An 18,681-nucleotide genomic window follows, 5' to 3' on the forward strand; every position below is an offset into this window, starting at 1 on the left:
AATCTGTGCACCTGTGTACATGTATTTATGAAGTATACACCAAAAAAAATGGCACTAAAACCTGCACGCTTTATAAGGCCCACTCTCCAATGGCAGGATATGGTAAGATGTTATTTTGTGCTGAAGGACTGGACATAATTGATGAGAGTTTTTTCAGTCTTTTCAAAGACTGACAAATCAATAGCCACATATTTCGGGCAGGTCAAAACAAACTGTCTAGATAGAGCATGACAGCTGCAGCTTTCCTAAGGGCTGGAGGAGCAGTCTTGGAATTGGAGGATCTGCTTCACTACAGCCCGTTGCCTAACCTTCCCAAGGTCACTTTTTGCAACATTTTACAAAGAAAACACACAGTATTTGATTCACTTCCCACATTCACACCAATGTAAATGAGGATTACAGTGGAGTTATGTTTATAAACCAGTGTAGGAAAACCAAGCCTGATATTTGCCCCCAAGGAAGGGGCTGATCAAATTAAGTGCTTATTTAAACTTGGTCAAGTCATTAAAACACCTCTGATCAGGTTTTACTGCAAGTAAAATTAGGAAGTTCCTTTACAATCTATTTTCATAATTCAGGATGTAAGATTATTCAAATTTATTATTATTTTTACATAATTCTTGGGGGACGAGGTAGGTTAAGCTGGAAACAAGATATATAAAGACTTTCGCCTCCAGACTACAGCCTGAACTGAACCCAAGCTGGATGACTTCTGCTAAAACTGAGCAACGTTGCTGAAAAGTTCTCTGCAAAGCAAAGAAAATCTGATTTGCCCCTTCCCCTCAAAAACTATGAACAAGCAGACAGTGTCAATCCTGTTTCTTGTTGTTAGCAATAGGAATCTTAGCAAAGACAGGCAAGAGCACAAATCTCTCTCTCCAGGAGTTTTTCTAGGGCAAAGCTAAGGTTCAGCAGCTGGAAACCAGTACTAGAAATCTTACACACTGTTGCTAGCTTTCCAGAAAAAAGATTCCATTCAGAAATCTGTCAGCCTGGCACTGTTTATATAGGCAGCAATATCACAACAAAGCCTATACAGAACCTCCCTGTATTTAGTAAATGGCTTAAATACATTAATATTACCACACAGGTGTAGACTGCTAACCTGGAATTAGCACACAGCTCAGGAAAACCTTACTCCTGTGCAGCTTGATGCCACTAGTAACAGTAACCCAGATACAGCAATGTATACTCACTTACAGAAGCGCAATGCAACTACACCCAGTTACACCAGAGCAAAAAGTCTTACTTGTGCCTTGCAACGCCTTGGTTATTCATGCATGTTCCTCAGTCCTGTTCAAGACAGTATTTCATGCAAAGACGGGCTACAACAGCAACACTTCATCTACTCTTTCATGTAACATAAACTTTTTTTAGTACCATGGTAGTCGCACGGGGAGCATTCCAAGCACGGCCCGAGAAGCTTACGTCTTGGTATCCACAGAAACAGCCTGCTGGTTGTAAGGCAATACCAGGCAGATACACTGTGGAGAAATTTTTTGCTTGGGTATCAGTGGCTTGGCGGGTGGGACCCGGGGCACTACAAGGCAAACAGCTCCGCTGAGGGATTCACCCTCCCAGCGTGCCCCGAGCAGACCATGCTTTCCCAGGAGGGCACGGCAGTGACTTCCAGGCCTGGCTGCAATAGAGACAAACTTTCTCCCACCAGAGAGACCTGAACACTGGGAAAATGCCTCCCACCGCCTGAGCTAGGCCGTTCAACAGCAGTGGCTCCCTGGTTCCCACCCCCGCCTCAACGCCAGCCCCAAAGCCCTCGTGCCAGGCGAAGGCCAGCAAACCGCTCCACTGCCCATCGCTTGTGGAAGAGACGCCAACATCCATTTTGGGAGTGGGAGAGCCCGGTCCTGCTGGCAAAGTTTCGGGCCGTGTCCTAAGTTTGGGGCTGTATGAGATGTACAGAGCGAGGGTGACCAACGCGGCGTAGAAAAACACGGCGGCCGAGCTGCGAGGTCCGCGCCGCTGACCGGGCCAGGAATGCCCGACGCCCCTCGCCCCGCCGGCGGCGAGCTGCCACCCAGCGCTCCCGAGGCCGCGCACCTCAACCCGGCGCCGCCGGGACCGAGAGGCCACGCCGGGCCGGGGCGGGCCGAAGGACGAGGGGCAAGTTCAGGTCGTACCCAACTACTTCCCGAGGTCTGAAGCAGGGCGGTCCCCGCCGAGACCAGCCTCACTGTACGGCCCGGCCCCGCCAGCCGCGGCCCGGCCTTGGCGCAAGGGCTGCCGCCAGCAGCCGAACTCGGGTGGGGGGGGAGCCGCGGCGGGGGGCTCCTCCTCGACGCCCGAAGGCGGCGGCGCTGGAGGGGCCCACCTGTGCCCCCGCCTGCCTCCTCCGCCCGTCAGCGGGAGCCCCGGGGCGGATGGCGGGCTTGGCGACTCCTCCACCGCCGCCCCTCGCCGGAGCGGAGCCGGCTGGCAGCGCCGTGGCGCAGAAGCGCCTGCCCGGCCCCGAGGAGGTGGGGAGCGCCGAGGGGGCCGGCGGAGCCCTCGCCGCGGCGGGAGAAGGGGGAAGACGGGACGAGGACTCGGACATCATGGCTGAAGCAACCCCCTCCCCTCCGGTCTGGCCCCGCGCGCCTTCCCCCCGTCCCGCGGCCTCCCTGCCCGGCGGCGGGGCGCGGGGCCGCCCCCGCGGGCCCAGTTACCTGCTTCCCGGGGACACTTTGGAGACGCCTCCAACATCGGCAAACACTAAAGAGAACTGACCCCGCCGCCGCGGCGGCCGCCGCCGGCCCCAACCACTCCACGCCCCCCCCCCCTTCCCTCCCTCGCCCTCCCGCCGCCACCGCCCCGCCCGCCACCCTGCCGCCGGCCTCCCTCCGCCTCTCTGCCCCCGCCCTCGCCGCTCCCCGCTGCCTGCGGAGGGCTCCCAGCGTCGCGCCACGGCCTCGCTCCCCCCCCACTCCAGCGGTACGAATGGCCCCGTCCGCCTCCCGTTCCCGGCCCGGCGAAGCGGCGCCTTAGCGCCCCTAGGGGCGGCACGGGGGCCTGCTCCCCCTCCGCTCCGCCCTCCCTCAGCGCGGCGGGGCCCGCGGCTCTCCGGGCTCCCCTTCCTCGGTGGGACCGGGGCATCGCGGGTGGGTGAGCCCAGCTTCATACGTACCCTGTATTCAGACGTGGTAGCTTGTCATCCTCCCCCCTTCTTACTCCTCCGTTGCTCAGTTTTCTCGTTCCGAGATTCCTCACCCCTTATTTCATTTCAGAACCGAGCACAGACAGTTCTGTGAGACACGTTCCTGACGTATTTTCTTCTGATACGATAATGGAAGTAGTTTTCCTAAGGCTACTACAAGTTTTTGCGCAAGTAAAGCTCATTTCAGACGCTGAATGAGGATGTCGTCTATAATGCCTTTTTTTTTTTTTTTTTCTATTTATTTATTTACTTTAACTTTACTTACTGGCAGTAGTTTGAAGAACAACCCTAGTATAGCATACACTTAGTATCTGCATACCCAGCAGAAAAAAAACACTAAATGAATGTCAGCACCAGGTTCCAAGGGAAGTTTTCTGAACTTTCTGCAACAGATAGATACAATTCCAACAAGCCTCTAAAATCTCTGGTTTGTGCTGTTATTCCCATAGCCAACGGTTTTGTAAGACTGCTATTACTAGACAGCTAAAAGTTTAAAAATGTATCTTGAAATGTATCAACTGAGAAGAGTCTCATCTTACACATTCTATGCCGCAAAGGACTCATAGCTGAAAGAAAACTGAATACAAAAGAGCAGATTTTATCTGAAAACTTACCACATGTATGTATTTTAAATACACTGGTGACTTCTGGATCGAATTTTGTCGAGATATAAAATAAACGATCAAATATTTTATAATCATTTTAAGTCCATGATAGTGTTTTGCTTTTTAATAAGTTTCCTGTGTAATTGGAGCTTTACATACATGAACAACTAAGTTGCATCACTAGCCACTCTGTACTTACTGTACCTTTATGTGCTGGGGTTTTTTTCCTCCTACTGTTGAGATATGGGATAAAGGCTAGTAAGTACCTTCAATAAGAGCAGCTTAATAGAACCTAAAAACTTCTCAATTTTTGAAAACAGGAGATGCATAGTTTGATTATACCCATCCACTCTACTCCATTAGTACACAATGGGAGTGTCATGACTTGCCCAACACTAGTTTCTTTAAGTAAGTTGTTAATAGGAATGATTAATTCAATATGCAGTTGGAAAACAAGAGGAAGAAAAAAAAAAAAAGCCACACTAATGCCTAAACGCCTGCACAAATGCCTAACTGGGCAAAAGGGTACCAAGTAATTCCATTTGGTCTGTACACACAAGTGCAGGACACTTGAAGACACTTGGACTTGTCATTTTTAACCTCAGTTTCAAAAAAAAAAAAAAATGGCACTTTCAAGTGGACTTGCAAAAATCAAAGTACTTTATTTTTTACTGATAAGTTTTATTATTAGAATTGTAATTAAAAAAAAAAGTCATCAAGAAATGAGTTTCCTCCCCTCAATACACACTGGTGCAAGAAAAAAAAAACAAACAAAAATATCCCCAAAGAAAATGCATAGTGATGTATTTAACATTGAATAGATTGACAGAACCACATCAGCAGGAGCCTGCTTTTAACCAATACATTAGAAACAGAAAAATTTGTTGGAAAGGACCTCTGAATGTCATCTGCTCCACCCCCCTCCCTGGCCCCTCAAAGCAGGGCCAACTTTAAAGCTGGGTCTGACTTTGGAGTTAGCATGTTGCTCAGTTTAGTTCTGAAAATCTCCAAGGATGGAGATTTTACAACCTCTTCCAGCAATCTCTTCCAGGTTTGATAAAGTTTCTTTTTAGCTGTCCTTTTAAAATGTATATTAAAGAACTTAGATGATATTTTATTACTAAAGCTGGAAGAGTAACTACATTAATACAGAGAGCTCATAATACACCAACAGAAAGTGGATAATGCATTATTTATATTAGTCATAGTCATTCAACTGAATGAAAGCCTCCAATAGCTTAATACCAGAAGAATGTGTCACTTAATTTTTTTAATAATATTCTTCCAATAACTAAAAACTATTAGAAAAGCAAAAGTCCCGAGTTTGGGATTATCTTTGATTAAAACCCAGTATTATCAATAAACCTAAGTCTAATCAGACAGACCACTGCTCTCCCCAATTACAGGTACAGAACTGTGACTATGAAAGTAGATTTTTGACTACAGTGCCTGTCATACAAGTGACTAAGTTTATCACCTTATGTAGTACATAGAATGAGAGACATGAACACACCAAGATACAACAAACTTATGAGTAAATACTACACAGAGTTTTCTCAGGTAATGGAAACCATTTATTCTTTATGCTCCAGTGAAGACTCACAACCACCGAATTTAACAACTCACATAACACATTATCTTCCATGATTCACGACTAAAATGAGACTTCCCTAAATCAGATGACACAATCACTTCAAAAATCTAAATGCAGTGAACGAGAACTTGCGCTTGTCAGCATATATTCAACTTTTTCCATCACTTCGAATTACTGTTAGTACAAGGACATTGGGGAACGTCTAGGTCCTCATCTCCTTTAGCAAGTATCATTTTTTTAGAACACATCAAAGTGAATCCAACCAAACCAATGTGCTGGTTTTCCAACTACAAGCTTACATCTAGGTCTCTTCTCATCAAGGTATCAAAGCCAGTTCTTCATTAGCTGTCCCACTGACACAAATTCAGTTCGCTTTGCAGGTAGAATTGTATTTCCCTGTAATTATTTGCTCCCATGGCTCTTGTATAGCAGTGCTGGAAATAGTAAAGCCTTGCCTAAACAAAAGCTTTACCCTTTTAATAATGCTAGTGAAATTTAAAAATTATACTGGTAAATTATGTTATAGTATACAGCAGGAGTTGTATTACACATTCAGAAAATTTGACATTATTTATTATCCTAGTTCATGTATTCAAAACTGCACGAAAGCTAGCCCTAAGTCTCTAGTTTTAATTTGCACATTTAATCTGTTTTGGGTTATAACAACATGACTGGTTTTGTGTCAGCTATTTCCATCATTTTACATTTATGTTCACGACAAGGAACTGTAAGAACTTTCTGTACAGTCATCTGTTTCCTTACAACTACAGAAAAATGTGATTATGCATATTTATGCCTATCTAGTTAGTATGCATAGTAACTGTATAAATGTATGTGTGTGCGTATATGCACAGTTAGTTAATACATGCAAGTTCATCATCTATGTTGAATGCAGGGAACTTCTATTTCCTGTGTGTTTTCCAAATTTAGAAAAACCTAGGTTGGTATTACTCCAGTAAACACAGATCACAGAATTTTAGAAGAAAACCCAGACAATTCAGGTCAATCAGGGCTTCAGATCTCATGACTACAGGCAACAAAGACAAATGTAACTACAGTTTCGATGAATTAGCAAGAATAATACCACAACTACCAACCTGAAGATCACTGCATATCAGTTTTCCATTACAAAGCACACCATCAGACATTTAAGAATGGCCCACCTCTGCATCACTGGGCTTTGCTACTTCATGAGAATACACTGGCTTTCCTCAGGAGAGAAGTATGGGAAAGACAAAGTGTAATTACAGGCCAAAGAAGCAATAGATTCTGTAAAATTAAAGTCCTGTTTACAAGCCTGGGTTTTTTGTTTGTTTCGGTTTTGCTTTACTGATAGCATTCTGATTACATAAAAAGGTATTCAAACAAGTCCAGACATGATGCTATTTTCATTGAGAGTGTTGTACGAGAGCATCACGCCCATCTTGAAGTGCTTTGGAATCTTATTAGTGCCTCTCACTACAGGCACAGGTTACAGCAGCACACTTCAAACACAACTGAAGCTACAACAGTAACAGCATACGTCTGTCTGTACATCGGTGTCAATACCAGGTACCTTTATTGGCACAGTCATGCTGGTAAGAGATTGTAGCTCATCATACCTATTGACAACTTTACAAGCAGCAGACTGTAACAGACAAGGTCACAGAGAAAGCAGGAATCAGACCTTTTAAATCCTGAAGTTAAGTTAAAGCCAGCGTTGGACATGAAAAGCTCAACAGGATGAGAAGCTCAACATGAGCCGGCAATGTGCGTTCGCAGCCCAGAAAGCCAACCATATCCTGGGCTGCATCAAAAGAAGCGCGGCCAGCACGTCGAGGGAGGTGATTCTGCCCCTTTACTCTGCTCTCGTGAGACCCCACCTGGAGTACTGCATTCATCTCTGGGGCCCCCAACATAAGAAGGACGTGGAGCTGTTGGAACGAGTCCAGAGGAGGGCCACGATGATGATCAAAGGGCTGGAGCACCTCTCCTATGAAGACAGGCTGAGAGAGTTGGGGCTCTTCAGCCTGGAGAAGAGAAGGCTCTGGGGAGACCTCATAGCAGCCTTCCAGTATCTGAAGGGGGCCTACAGGAAAGTGGGAGAGGGGCTTTTTACAAGGGCATGTAGTGATAGGATGAGGGGGAATGGTTTTAAACTGAAAGAGGGTAGATTAGATTAGATTAGCTATTAGGAAGAAATTCTTTACTCTGAGGGTGGTGAGACACTAGAACAGGTTGCCCAGAGAAGTTGTGGATGCCCCCTCCCTGGCAGTGTTTAAGGCCAGATTGGATGGGGCTTTGAGCTACCTGGTGTAGTGGAAAGGTGTCCCTGCCTGCGGCAGGGGGGGTGGAACTAGATGATCTTTAAGGTCCCTGGAGGGGGGTGGAACTAGATGATCTTTAAGGTCCCTTCCAACCCAAGCCATTCTATGAAAATTAAATATTTCACTCATCGCCAAACACATTCTTGTACTGCCATTAAACTTACCTGCTATAGTTAAGCAGATGTAAAAGGACACAACTAGCCTGGAGAGAATTAAACCAGTAATTAAAGGTGCTTTCCATTCTGCGTAGTTCATTTGCTTTTCCACCCAGCTATGGAAGTTATACTGTTACAAAATATTTCGCATGCCTCACTAACAATCTTATATTCCATACCACACCCGGATAATTAAGGCAAATAAAGCCTAACCCTCATAAAATACTCCTTTTATTGCAGGACAGTGGAAAAAGATTGCAACAAGTTGAAGAGGACTTGGATTTCTACTATTTTGTAGAAGTAAAAAAAATTACTTAAGGCAATTGGGCAAGATTATAAAATTATACAGTAAATTAAACCTATATTAAATCAGTAAGTTTTTAAATGATTATTCTCTTGGAACAAGGACTTAGTCATACATGGAGTCAAACAGTAAGCAGAAAAGAGAGAGAAATTCTCTGTACACAGTATTATGCAGACTCTTCATACAGGAAAAGGCTTTTCCTCCCCACCCAGGAAAAAAGCAAGCTTCAGAAGTTACTAGTATTGTAAACATGAATCGGTAATGACATAAAGGGTGTATCATAGTCAATGGGAACAACACGAAAGCATTGCCTACACGTGCTCCTAAGTATAGAATCTCATGAATGGAAACACTAGAAGCGAGGACAACTGGCAGCATTGTCACTCAAATGATGTTTGTTTTTAGAGGATTACTGATGCTTTCAGTTTTCCATTAATACTATTTTCTGCCAGCATACACTAGCTTCAGTCTCACTCTGCCCAATTTTTTACGTGACAGCTCTCAGAACTAGATGCGTGCTACTTTGGGGGATGGCAGCAACATACAGCTTCAAAACATGTAAAGTGTAACTGACTAAACAGTAGGTATTACATCTGTTGAAAATACAGAATCTATGCATCTACACCTACATCAAATGCAATTTACTCAGTTTCACCTAAAAACTAGCCATTTCTAGCTGAGCTTACAATACAAGAAGTTTGCTGTACATTATGTATGTTATAGCCACTAGCATTGTAACTTTTCCACAGGCCAACAGTGAATTAAAAGCATAACGATGTATTTTGAAAGATACATGAATCATATTTATGTTATATTAAGTTGATTAAAGCTGTTTGGCTTCGGAGCATTTGACAATCCTGTTAAAATTAAGTCTCCAACCCTCAGTAAAAGTTTCTAGGGGACTGCTAATAAGATTATAAATTACTGGCAGTAATGAAGCACAAATTGTCATGTATGGAACCCAACAAAAATAGCTGGACTAAATTCTGTTGCTATATAAAGGAGAAATACAATTGACAGTAAATTTTGCAGGAGTTCAAACTAACTTTTTTTTTTAAATGAGTAGTCAGTGCAACATTCTCCTATTAATAATAATTTTTAAAAAATAATCTTATTCTGCATTGTCACCAAATCATCAGTTTGTGATTATGTGCTAGCTGTGCCAGGGCAATGGGAGTTTGGGGGTTACAGGAGTTCTAGAATATTTTGAGAATTGACACAAATGCATTAACTGGATGTTTCTGCTTAAATGCTGCTGTATAGCACTTAATTGAGCTAGACCCTTCCCACCCATCCAGTAACTTACTAAAAGCGTTAGTTTTGTGATGATTGAACGTTGCTGAACTCGACAATTTAAGCTAGAGTAAACCCCCACATAATTTGAGAAGTTCAGTGTTCATTGAACAAGAGAATGGCACCAATCTACCACTTGAACAGCAATTAAAAATGCTTAAAAAGGGAACATCTGACAGATATGTACATTTTTCAATTTCTCTGAAAGTTCAAACAAGTGCAGTGCCCACATGCCTTCACGGAAGTTAGTGAAACATCGCCGCGTCTGAAAATGTTTTGATCCTTCAAAGCCATATTTAGAGACAAATGAAAACCATCCCAAGATTTTCAAACTACAACCACAGTTCACTATGGAACTCAGTATATTATTGTTTTATATACGCATTTGATAAAAGAAAAAAAAAATAAACAGAAAAAAACACCTTAGATAATAAAATCCAAATTTGGAGGGAGGCAGCCTGCAAGTTTCTACTTCAAGACACAAGCTAGCAAATTCTCACTTTCTTTTCTCCAATTATTTTAATGCATTATCTTTACTTTTAAGAAAACAGAATGAAAATATAGAAGTTGATGGAAACCTGCACTTTTCAATGAAAAGCTATAAATAACAAGGTCCTAGATACTTTATCAAGGAAGGTAAACTATAACATACACATCAAGATGGATATACACTAAAATCAACCCAGGTTAATGCATGGCCTAAGCAAGATTTATGAACCATCTTTAGTACGTACCTACACATAAAACTACTGTGAAGACCACAACCAAGAAACAAAGCTCTGCGACAGAAAGTATCAGCGTTCAGTGCAGACCATGCAGCAGGACACCTTTCCAGAGGCCAAATCCTGCAATAATACTTTGCAAATATAAGAAAGAATGAATTAAGTAAATGCTTTATCTTGTGACAAACTCATAACAGTGACAGGATCCCTTACTCAAAAATCAAGCAAGGTGCATAATAGCTGCCTTGAAATGCACAGACAGCCATCTCGCCACAAAACAGTACGGAATCGGTTTATGTAAAGTTCACCACAAATTTTACAATTATATCTTTGGTCTACTCCAAAGAGAACCCTGAGACATTAAATGTGAAGGTGCAGGGAGGTATGGTGCAGATTGGGCTGGCTGGCACAAGACAACTCTTGTCATACTTATCCAGGTACATCGATTACTGGATAAAAAGTTTAGATGGATTTAACATTTCAGAAATCATTCAGGAAGACCTAAGCCTTACTATATTGCATGCTACAGTCACTGATATAAGGGAACTTGCCTTCTGGATGAAATGAAAATTCATATCAACATCCAAATGGTAGGCCTTTCTAATGTTCCCTTTCAAAAAGCATTGCACAGAAATTAGTTTTAAAAAAAACCAACATTACAAAGTAGCTGATGGGGAAAGCATAGAAGTAGATTACATATTTAGATGAGCATGAGAACTATTCAGAGAAGTTTTTATGGAAAAGAATCACAAACTTTTCTATATAGCATTCCTTAGTAGTACCTGAGATACCATAAAGACATGAGTAATGTCCAGGTATGATTTAGTCTATTCCTACAGAATGAAGGAAGGAAGCTGATAGAAGGAACTTTCAAAATTACAAAAACACATAGCAAAGTGCCATACCAGGTCTATTTTTCACCTGCAAGACTTAAGAATTTCTTGTCAGGCACAGTATGAAGTCTACTTGGCTCAGAGTTCACTAGGATTTGTCTACAGAATGTGGAAAAAGGGACAGGCCACTTGGGAGGAATATAGGAAGATTGTCAAGAGGATGCAGGGATGCGATGAGTAAGGTTAAGGCCCAAGTGGAATTAAATCTGGCAAGGGACATCAAGGACAACAAGATGGGCTTCTTCAAGTACACGAGCAGCAAAAGGAAGACCAGGGAAAATGTGGGCCTGCCGCTGAATGAGGAGGGTGCCCTGGTGACAGACGATACAGAGAAGGCAGAGTTACTGAATGCCGCCTTTGCCTGTCTTTACTGCTAAGGCTGGCCCTCAGGAATCCCAGACCCTGGAGGTAAGAGAGAAAGTCTGGAGACAAGAAGACTTTCCCTTGGTCAAGGAGGATCAAGTTAGAGATCATTTAGACAAACTGGATACCCACAAATCTATGGGCCCCGATGGGATGCATCCACGACTGCTGGGGGAGCTGGCATATGTTATTGCCAAGCCACTCTCCACCATCTTTGAAACATCATGGAGAACAGGAGAGGTGCCTGAGGACTGGAGGAAAGCCAATGTCACCCCAGTCTTCAAAAAGGGCAAGAAGGAGGACCCAGGTAACTACAGGCCAGTCAGCCTCACCTCAACCCCTGGAAAGGTGATGGAACAGCTCATTCTGGATGCCATCTCTAAGCATGTGGAGGAAAAGGAAGTTATCAGCACTAGTCAACATGGATTCACCAAGGGGAAATCATGCTTGACCAATCTGAGGGCCTTCTGTGATAACATGACTGGCTGGGTAGATGAGGGGAGAGCAGTGGATGTTGTCTACCTTGACTTCAGCAAGGCTTTTGACACTGTCTCCAACAACATCCTCATAGGAAAGCTCAGGAAGTGTGGGTTGGATGAGTGCACAGTGAGGTGGATTGAGAACTGGCTGAATGGCAGAGCTCAGAGGGTTGTGATCAGTGGTGCCGAGTCTATCTGGAGGCCTGTAGCTAGTGGTGTTCCCCAGGGGTCAGTACTGGGTGCAGTCCTGTTTAACTTATTCATCAATGACCTAGACGAAGGGACTGAGTGTACACTCGGCAAGTTTGCTGATGACACAAAACTGGGAGGAGTGGCTGATACATCAGAAGGCTGTGCTGCCATTCAGAGAGACCTGGCAGGCTGGAAAGCTGGGCGGAGAGGAACCTCATGAAGTTCAACAAAGACAAATGTAGAGTCCTGCACCTAGGGAGCAATAACCCCATGCACCAGTACAGTCTGGGGGCTGACCTGCTGGACAGCAGCTCTGCAGAGAAGAAAGACCTGGGAGTTCTGGTGGACAACAAGCTCACCATGAGCCAACAATTGCCCTTGTGACGAAGGCGGCCAATGGTATCCTGGGGTGCATTAGGAAGACTGTGGCCAGCAGATCGAGGGAAGTTATCCTCCCCTTCTACACTGCCCTGGTGAGGCCACACCTGGAGTACTGTGTGCAGTTCTGGGCCCCCAGTTCAAGAAAGACAAGGAACTACTGGAGAGAGTCCAGTGGAGAGCTACAAAGATGATCAGAGGACTGGAGCATCTCTCTTACAAGGAGAGGCTGAGGGAGCTGGGTCTGTTTAGCCCGGAGAAGACTGAGGGGGGATCTTATCAATACTTTCAAATACCTTAGGGGTGGGTGTCAAGAGGATGGGTCCAGACTCTTCTCAGTGGTACCCAGTGACAGGACAAGGGGCAATGGGCACAAACTGAAACATGGGAAGTTCCATCTCAATATGAGGAAAAACTTCTTTACTTTGAGGGTGACAGAGCACTGGAACATGCTGCCCAGGGAGGTTGTGGAGTCTCCTTCTCTGGAGATATTCAAAACCCGCCCGGACATGTCCCCATGCAACGTGCACTAGGGGAACCTGCTTTGGCAGGGGGTTGGACTAGACAATCTCCAGAGGTCCCTTCCAACTCCAACCATTCTGTGATTCTGTGAAAAATTATTGCAAAGGCAAAAAGAAACTTATTACCTCAGTTCATGGAGAGGGCTATCCATCCTCCGAGTTGTAAAGTTTGAGTGGGCCAGTCGTTTTTCTTACTATAGCACATCCCAACAAACTCTGATATTGGTTTTCATACAGGACCTTGATCCTTCAGTTGCATCGTGACCATGGTTGCACTGCATTTGCCCTCTTCCACTTCTAAAGAGCTTTGTAAGTAAGAATTACAGCTTTGTCCTCTTAAACCACTGTGCCATCAGCCACCAATTCTCTGAAGATCTTCAGAAGTCTATCGAACTTAACCTTCAAGAACTCGTCCTTCCCCCTCTCATTTCTCCCTTCCCCTCCACTTTGTGAGCATAGCTTATGTCCATATGGCACCCTGATTGTGTTAGTCAACATAATTTGCAGGAGCATTTGGAAGATCATTCCCAACAAAGGATTGTCTGGACTATTACTTGTTTAAGGAAGCTGAAGTCAGCTGTTACTCCAGCATGATGCTGAATACAGAAATTACTGCTTGGGGCATATGAATGCACAAATACATAAGAAATTAAAAAAGTTACAGTCCAAAACTCAGTGTGATACAAAACACATTGGTGCCAGGTGAAGCCCTCAATTTCTTTTTTTTTCCCCATAAACTCAAATCCTCAGGCTAATCAGGACTTCAGGCTCAATGTACTCGAAATCATCTGGAGACTGGGTGTTTTATCAGTCTTTGGGACTTGTTTACTTAGTGATGTATATTTCCTATACTGCTATTTTCAGAGTACTAATAAATTAGTATATTAAATTGTACAATAAATTGTCTACACCCAATAAAGGTGTGCTTTATTTTGTGCACGTGAAATATATCTGTCAGTGCTTTCTGTAGACATATGGACAGTTTAGAGAATAAGAGAGAGATAGTCAAGAGCTATTCACCCTTTTTCACTGGTCAGAACGACAGCTGTCACACACTACTGACCCAGTACAAATAACAAATTGAGATCAAAACCATCAGATTTCAGTCATCTTTTCAACGAGACCTCCAGCGGAAGGGGTGAGATGAGGAACAGTGTGGTTTTGTCTTGAAAACCTCCTACCACAGTGCAAGAGTCCTGTTCTTTAAGCATACAATAGACAAATGAGATCCGTATTCAAGACTTCTGTCTCAGGTGTTTTCTGTATTAGATGACTGTACCACATTTGGCTTTCTATCTAATCTCAAGAACATGCTATTTGTAACATGATCGCCCTCCTTTTGGAAAATAACTGGGCATTTTCTGAGCAGCTTCACTGAATCTGTAACTCTATATTTGATTAAGGTTTGACAATGCTGGTCTGACAAAAACTTAACCAAAAATACCCACACAGAGCAATGCTAGCAGCCTTGCTATTTTGGAAAAACCAAAACCCAGAAAGCGAACCAAAAAACTCCTGGGCACAGAAACTCAAGGCATCTAAATGGAGAGGTAATAGATCACTCAAAGACTTTGGAACAACTTCAGAATTTTTACTAGAAAACAGCTACAACAGATAGGAGAATTGCCTGCGATAGATTGTCATAGGCAGTCCAGATGTCCTGCTCTCAAGCTTCTCATCGCAAATAACTCAGCTCCTGCATAAAACAAGGTTTGTAGTACTTTATGCAGAAAAGTCTAAAGATACGGATCAGGTTTCAGCCATCACCTCCCAAACCCCAGCTGCACAATCCTTCTCATTTCTTGCACTAGCTCTGCAACTCTCGATTATGCAGCAAGCTGACTCAATTTGCTAATTGAGAAGAAAGATTTTCACTTTTTCCTAAGTCAGTTTCCAACTGATTTGACATGCTAAATCATCTCGGTGCAGGCTTGGACAATAAAGCTAGATGCAAGGCAAGAATGTGAATCATGAGGCTGGAAAGGAAGGAGGAAGAGTACAAATTCCTCCTTTTCAGTGGCAGTAAACTAAGAGAAGACACTGAATAGCGGGAACCCTGCCTGATTTTATCTTTAAGGATAAAATGCCCTGGAGAACTGCATTATCACCATCCAGATAATAATGTAGTCCTGGAATGAGAAAGGGCCAAGAATGTTCATCTGAACAGACTTAACCATGACCTACTTGGCAGAAAGCACTCCCAAGGGCTTCCAGAGAATAGGTTCCCACTTGCTGAAGACAAGACAGAATTTTTAAGGTCTTATCACAGAGATTTTAAATACCAAAAGACAGATCAGCGTAAGGGAAGCAACTGTGGTCAGTGTTACAGGATTTCAGATTGTAACATCTTTCTTTGAGGCTATCATTATGGTTTTCATTTTTTTCACTGAATTCTTATTCCAGAAAAGTAGAGTCTCTTGTAAGCAGCTCTTTCACCAGCCAAAGTCAAGAGAAAAATGACACTTCCAAAGACAAAGTTACACTTGCAGACAGCATATACCTAAACTGAAAGAGGTTAAATACAATCTAACCTACTATCATAGACACACACCTTTAGAGCTCCTATGTAGTATTACACTAAAAAGACTCTAGACAGAGGCTTATAAATCTGATCTCTACACTGATACCATACACTGAATGATCAACTGATCTTGCATTTAGTTTTTGTTTTTTAAACACAAAATAATTATCTGAATGAAACCCACACAGGTTTCTAAGTAAGCCACTTCATGACAGCAATTACTTTGGAACTACAAAGTTACTGAAAATGCTTTTGCTTTGTAATTTTAAAAACCTTTACTTTAAGTAGCTCCAGAGATAATTTCTTAGGTTGATTCAACTGCTCAAAACCCCTCAAACACTACTTTAAAAGGTACTTAAAATCTGCAGGAAAAAAAAATATGGCAAGTGAACAGAATATCCTGCATTGCTATTATCAGTAAAATGAAATAGAAGTATTTCTGAATTATATTTTAATATAGTTAAGAGAAGGCTCATTATATTTCTACTCTTCCAATTTTATTAAGGCATTTTAAAGCCTGATGGTTTGTAAAGTTCTTAGAAGTCCTGGAAATAACAGGAAAACAAGTACCTGCACACAAACCAAATTCCAAGACTCTCTTCCCACCCTGCTGTGTAGCTGTAGCTGAAGATGGAATATAGAATCGTAGAATTGTCTTGGTTGGAAAGGACCTTTAAGATCATCGAGTCCAACCATCAACTTGGACTTGGCAGTGCCACCACTAAACCATGTCCCTAAGCACCACATCTACTCATCTTTCAAATACCTCCAGGGATGGTGACTCCACCACTTCCCTGGGCAGCCTATTCCAATGCTTCATAACCCTTTCAGTGAAGAAATTTTTCCTGATATCCAATCTAAACCTCCCCTGGCACAACTTGAGGCCACTTCCTCTCGACCTATCACTTGTTACCTGGGAGAAGAGACCAACACCCCCCCGCTACAACCTCCTTTCAGGTACTTGTAGAAAGCGATAAGGTCTCCCCTCAGCCTCCTTTTCTCCAGGCTGAACAACCCCAATTCCCTCAGCCGCTCCTCATAAGACTTATTCTCCAGACCCTTCACCAGCTTTGTTGCCCTTCTTGGGACTCTCTCCAGCACCTCAATGTCTTTCTTGCAGTGAGGGGCCCAAAACTGAACACAGTATTCAAGGTGCAGCCTCACCAGTGCCGAGGGGGACGATTGCTTCCCTAGTCCTGCTGGCCACACTATTTCTGATACAAGCCAGGATGCTGTTGGCCTTCTTGGCCACCTGGGCACACTGCTGGCTCATATTCAGCTGGCCATCAATCAACACCCCCCCAGGTCCTTTTCCGCCATGCAGCTTTCCAGCCACTAATATCTCTAATGCAGCTTAATTCCCCTTATCCAGTTCAACACTGAACTGTTCAGGTACCACTGCTTATGAGAGCAAGTCCAAACTAGATTCAGTGACGTTGATTAAAAGTAACTGGTTTTAAAAGAAAGTTTGTTCAGACCTATTTTTTTTTTTGAATGATGAGGATTTGTGAGCGTGCAAGCACATCATAATGCCAAATTGCTTTACCAGAGGCAAAAACTGTACTAGCTTCCCCCCAACAAAGCTAGAAAGTATATAGCTGCACTATCACAAAACTTTTCATATCAATAGGACATCTTCCAAGAAACACGAGTGCCACAGGTGCTTTTTTTTTCCCCTCTGTTTTTAAAACATCGTTCACTTTAATAAATATTCACATATACGAGAAAAAAAATCACTGAGAACAGGACTGGAAAGTCTTATTATCAATTATATTTAAACCTTTCCTGACAAGACATTTGTTTAATCTTTTCTTTAAAATTTAATTACTGACATGGGAATTCTATGGCTTCCTTAGACTGTACCTTTAAAACCTTAGATGTGATCTATATTTTGTCAGACTTTCAAATAAAGTAATAATTAAAAATCAAACATCCATAAAAGTATTCATAAGATATGATACATGAGTTAAAAAAAAACTTAATTTTTCACAAAAATAGTTTTTTTTTAGGTATCAAGAAAGTACCTTACTTTTTCCAAAACAGAAGCCATGATCTCTTGGATAAGAAATTGTACAAGACCAAAAGCAATTACTGATATGAGGCAGCAAAAGTTTCATTTAACAGTCCTGATGTGCTAACAAAGTAATAGAAACTCTCTTCCCACAGCTGCAAGCAAACAAAAATCCTGGATCTGAAACTCCTCATTCAATATTTGAAACGTTCGTCAAACAGCAAAGAACCATGATAAGGAACTACCTGATCACCTACGAGAAATGAAAGCACTACATGTCAGTGATTTTTTTTTTTTAAAGAAACTATTTCCTTCAGCTGTTACAACAAATACCCTCTGGAGAAAAGAGGAAACACCTCACTACTATCCAAATTCCTCCCTTGATATCCATCACAGCATTTTGGAATTACTGACAGCTTTGTCGCAAGAGTAGCTGAATGTAAGGAACAGTGCTTCTGCACTCCACCACGAAAAGGTCCACACGTATTTCCATTCAAGGGTAGAAATCTATTTTAAAACAAGAATTTATTGTGTTATAGTATAAAGACACTAAACACAAAACAAAGTGTTTAACAACATGAACATTGACACAAAATAAAAGCAAGATCATTTCAAGCCAATTCAGTAACCATTCCATGTGAGATATTCCAAGTGAAAGAAAGTTACATACACAGGGTCACCCTACAGCAAGGATGGCATCACCTTCATCTAATTCAAGCCCTATTTCAGGACATCATAGCATTGTCAGAATAGTTGCATTATTTTGAGGGCTTGAATGGTATGCAGGCTTTGTCTTGGCCCTCTGTATCTAGGTGAACTTACCCACAGATCTACAAGAGAACCCATGGAGGCATTTCTACTGTAAACTAAAAGACCTGAGGTACATTCTCTTCTGAGCTACCTTGTATTTTTTTGATCTAAGTATATTATAGGAGGGGTTATTAAAGAGCAGCATAAATTTGGTTATTTAACTTCACTGTAGTCCATGTGATAGCATAGGTCAATAAAACGTATAATGCTTTGCACTAAAGTGCATATCTTCAAAAAAAATGATGACATACAGTATGTCATAAAGCTTCTCTGAAACCATGTATTGCAATATGGCAAGCCACCATATGAAAAGATACATGAATCTGAGAAGATGTACTTGAACCGTTTCTTCAGAGACATTACCTTGTGTCACAATAAGGTCT

At 42.6% G+C, this 18,681-nt stretch overlaps 2 protein-coding genes across 5 annotated transcripts in view; both read right to left on the reverse strand.

The window, feature by feature from the left end:
* Positions 1–2,757, reverse strand: part of STAU2 (staufen double-stranded RNA binding protein 2) — a 191,174-nt gene extending 188,417 nt beyond the window's left edge. For 2 of the 3 annotated variants that reach the window (XM_068395679.1, XM_068395676.1), the window contains exon 1: positions 2,664–2,757. The gene's annotated coding sequence lies outside the window, so the exon portion shown is untranslated. Of the gene's footprint in view, positions 1–1,249; positions 1,273–2,663 lie in introns of those variants that run through there. The other variant, XM_068395678.1, reaches the window with a different exon arrangement.
* Positions 2,758–5,307: 2,550 nt separating this feature from the next.
* The window catches only part of UBE2W (ubiquitin conjugating enzyme E2 W), a 44,494-nt gene continuing 31,120 nt past the window's right edge, over positions 5,308–18,681 (reverse strand). The window contains exon 6 of one of the 2 annotated variants that reach the window (XM_068397062.1): positions 5,308–7,418. In XM_068397062.1, the coding sequence (XP_068253163.1) occupies positions 7,033–7,418 (386 nt within the window). In that variant the 3' untranslated portion in view covers positions 5,308–7,032. Of the gene's footprint in view, positions 7,419–7,819; positions 7,859–18,681 lie in introns of those variants that run through there. The other variant, XM_068397064.1, reaches the window with a different exon arrangement.

This window comes from Nyctibius grandis, chromosome 3, assembly GCF_013368605.1.
Source record: "Nyctibius grandis isolate bNycGra1 chromosome 3, bNycGra1.pri, whole genome shotgun sequence".
NCBI lineage: Eukaryota > Metazoa > Chordata > Aves > Nyctibiiformes > Nyctibiidae > Nyctibius > Nyctibius grandis.